Source organism: Cyprinus carpio, unplaced genomic scaffold (genome assembly GCF_018340385.1).
Source record: "Cyprinus carpio isolate SPL01 unplaced genomic scaffold, ASM1834038v1 S000006233, whole genome shotgun sequence".
Classification (NCBI taxonomy): domain Eukaryota; kingdom Metazoa; phylum Chordata; class Actinopteri; order Cypriniformes; family Cyprinidae; genus Cyprinus; species Cyprinus carpio.
In genome coordinates, this window is record NW_024878917.1 from 1 (window position 1) to 3,960 (window position 3,960).

Genomic DNA, 3,960 nt, shown 5'->3' on the forward strand with positions numbered 1-3,960 from the left:
GTAGATGATAATGTTGAAGAAGATGATGGTGGTGATGCTGACAATAGTGGAACTGATAAAGATGGTGACGAGGATGGTGAAGATGGTGTAGATGATGATGATTGGTGGGATTGATGAAGATGGTGTAGATGATAGTGTTGAAGATGATGTTGTTGACAATAGTGGACTGATAAAGATGTTGAAAATGATGATGGTGTAAATGATAGTATTGAAGATGTTGTTGATGATGTTAATGTTGGTGGGGATGGTGATGAAGGCTGTGAGTTTGCTGATGATTTTAAGGATGTGGAAGATAATGTTGAGGTTGTTGATATTGAGGGCTTTGCTTGTGAGGGTGATGATGATAGTGGGACTGATGAGGATGGTGTGGATAATAGTATGGAAGATGTTTTCGAAGATGATGATGATAATATTGGTGATGTGATGATGCAGATGATACTGTTAAAGATGATGACATAGTGGGATTGATGAGGATGATGAAGATGATGAGATTGTTTTGTTGAGGTATTAAAGATGCAGTGATGATGGTTTTAATTCTGGTGATGAAGCTTGTGAGTTAGCTGAAGATGATAAGGATGAGAAAAATGCTGCAGAGGTTGTTGATAGTGAGGGCTGCGCTGGAAGGGTTGATGATGATGGCAATGATAGTGGTGCTGAAGATGATGGTGACAGTGATGATGATGGTGTAGATGATAGTGTTGATGTATTATTGAAGCTGATGTTAATGGTGGTGATGAAGATAGTGGGGATGGTGAGTTAGGCTGGGAGCTTGTTGATAATGGTAGGGTTGTGAAAGATAATGTAGTTGTTCCTGAAAATGAGGGCTGTGATGGTGGGGTTGATGATGATAGTGGTATTGACGAAGATGGTGAAGATGATGAAGATGATGAAGATAGTGTAGATGATGATGATGGCGGGACTGATAAAGATGGTTCAGAGATGGTGAGAATGGTGTAAATGATAGTATGAAGATGATGTTAAAGATGTTAATGTTGGTGGGGATGGTGATGAATACTGCAAGTTTGCTGATGATGATAAAGATGTGGAGGATAATATAGAGGTTTTGATATTGAGGGCTGTGCTGGTGAGTTTGATGATAATGATAGTGATGGGGATGCTGATGAAGGCTGCGAGTTTCCTGATGATGGTAATGATGAGGACGATGATGTAGAGGTTGCTGATAATGAGGGCTGTTGGGGTTGGGTTGAGGATGATGATGATAGTGGGACTGATGAAGATGAGGCTGGTGGTGTTGATGATAAATGTGATGGTGATGTTGGTGAAGATGGTGTAAATGATAGTGTAGAAGATGATGCTGATGTTTCATGCATTGGGACTGATAAGATGGTGCCGAGGATGGTAAAGATGATGGTGTAAATGATACTATTGAAGATGTTAATGATGCTAATGATAGTGATGAAGATGATGGGGATGTTGATGAAGGCCGCAAATTTACTGATGATAGTAAGGATGTGGAAGATATTGTAGAGGTTGTTGATATTGAGGGCTGTGCTGGTGAGGTTGATGGTGATAATGGGATTGATGAAGATGGTGAAGGTAGTAGATGATATTGAAGATGCTGAATGGAGATTGAGAATATGATGAAGATGGTGTAAATAACAATGTGTTGATGATGGCAATGATAATGCTTTAGCTAGTGGACCGATGAAGATGGTAATGAAGATGGCAAGATGTCGATGAAGATGGTATAGATGATATTTTTGAAGATGTTAATGTTGGTGGTGAAGATGGTGGGGATGACGATGATCGCTGTGAATTTGTTGATGACGTTAATGATGAGGACAATGATGTAGAGGTTACTGATGTTGAAGGCTGTTTTGGCTGGGTTGATGATGATGAAGGCTGTGAGTTGCTGAGATTTCAAGGATGTGGAAGATAATGTAGAGGTTGATGATATTGAGGGCTTTGTTGTGAGGTTGATGATGATAGTGGGACTGGTAAGGGATGGTGTGGATAATAGTATGGAAGGTGTTTTCGATGATGATGAAGTGATAATATTGGTGATGTAGATGATGCAGATAAATACTGTTAAAGATGATGACAATGAGTGGGATTGATGAGGATGATAGAAGATGATGAGGATTGTTTTTGTTGAGTGTATTAAAGATGCAGTTGATGATGGTTTTTAATTCTGGTGATGAAGCTTGTGAGTTAGCTGAAGATGATAAGGATAAGAAAAAATGCTGCAGAGGTTGTTGATGGTGAGGGCCTGGCAGCTGGAAGGGGTTCGATGATGATAGCAATGATGGGTGGTGCTGAAGATGATGGTGACAGTGATGATGGCCGGTGTAGATGATAGTGTTGTTGAATGTGTGAAGCTGATGTTGCTGGGTATGGTTGATGAAGATAGTGGGGATGGTGAAGGTTATGGTATGTGGGGATGGGTAGGTTAGGCTGGGAGCTTGTTGATATTAATGGTAGGGTTGTGAAAGATAATGTAGTTGTTCCTGAAAATGAGGCTGTGATGGTGGGGTTGATGATGATAGTGGTATTGGCGAAGATGATGAAGATGATGATAGAATGTAGTATAGATGATGATGATGGTGGGACTGATAAAAGATGGTTCAGATGATGGTGAGAATGGTGCTTAAATGATAGTACTGAAGATGATGTTAAAGATGTTAATGTTGGTGGGGATGGTGATAGAATGCTGCAAGTTTGCTGATGATGATAAAGATGGGAGGATAATATAGAGGTTTTGATGTGGGGAGCTGTGCTGGTGAGTTTGATGATAATGATAGTGATGGGGATCTTGATGAAGGCTGTGAGTTTCCCTGATGATGGTAATGATAGGGGCGATGATGTAGGAGTTGCGTGTAAGGGGCTGTTGGGGTTGGGTTGGGGATGATGATGATAAAGTGGGACTGATGAAGATGAGGCTGAGTGGTGTTGATGATAAAATGCAGTGGTGATGTTGGTGAAGATGGGTGTAAATGATAGTGTAGAAGATGGTGCGCGTGTTTTAATGGTAGGGACTGAGTAAGAAGATGGATTGCCGAGGATAAATTAGAATGATGGTAATTAATAAATGATACTAGTAAAGATGTTATGATGCTATGGTAAGTAGTAAAGATGATGGGATGTTGATGAAGGCTGCAAAATTTTACTGATGATAGTAAGGATGTTAGAAGATATTGCTTAGAGGTTGTTGATGCTGAGGGATGTGCTGGTAGGGTTGATGGTGATAATGGGGGATTGATGAAGATGGTGAAGGTAGTGTAGATGATGATGTGGAGATGTTTGATAATGGAGATTAGGGAGTATGATGAAGATGGTGTAAATAGCAATGTTGATGATGCTTGTGATAAATGTTGACCGTAGTCGGGACTGATGAGAGATGGTAATAAGAAGATGGCAGGAGACGATGAAGATGTAAGGTATAGATGATATTTTAGAGATGTTAATGTTGGTGGTGAAGATGGTGGGGATGACGATGATCGCTGTGAATTTGCTGATGACGTTAATGATGAGGACAATGATGTAGAGGTTACTGATGATGAGGGCTTTTTTAATTGGGTTGGATGATGATAGGTGGGACTGATGAGGATGAGATTGAGGATGATGAAGTTGGAGAAGTTGATAGTATTGAAGATGGTGGTGTTGATGATAAAGGTGAATTGTAATGTTGGTGATGAAGAAGGTCTAGATGATAATGTTGCAGATGATGATGACGACAGTAGTGGGACTGATGGATTTGCAGCTGAGGATGTTGAAGATGATGAGTTTTGTGTAGGTGACAGTATAAGATGTTGATGATAACGGTGTTGTTGAAGAAGGTAGGGATGGGTGATGAAGGCTGTGAGATTGCTGATGATGTTAATGATGAGGACAATGATGTAGAGGTTGCTGATGTTGAAGGCTGTTTTGGCTGGGTTGATGATGATAGTGAGACTGATGAAGATGAGCTGAGGATGATGATATGGAGCAGTGGAAGTATTG

At 40.5% G+C, this 3,960-nt stretch overlaps 1 protein-coding gene across 1 annotated transcript; it reads left to right on the plus strand.

Moving 5' to 3' along the window:
* Positions 1 to 10: 10 nt before the first annotated feature.
* On the plus strand, positions 11 to 1,900 carry LOC122143551 (protein PFC0760c-like). Its single transcript, XM_042754070.1, has 6 exons — positions 11 to 64; positions 163 to 415; positions 549 to 751; positions 1,075 to 1,270; positions 1,345 to 1,557; positions 1,728 to 1,900. Exons 1-6 carry the CDS (start codon positions 11 to 13, stop codon positions 1,898 to 1,900), a joined length of 1,092 nt encoding a protein of 363 aa, XP_042610004.1.
* Positions 1,901 to 3,960: the final 2,060 nt, after the last annotated feature.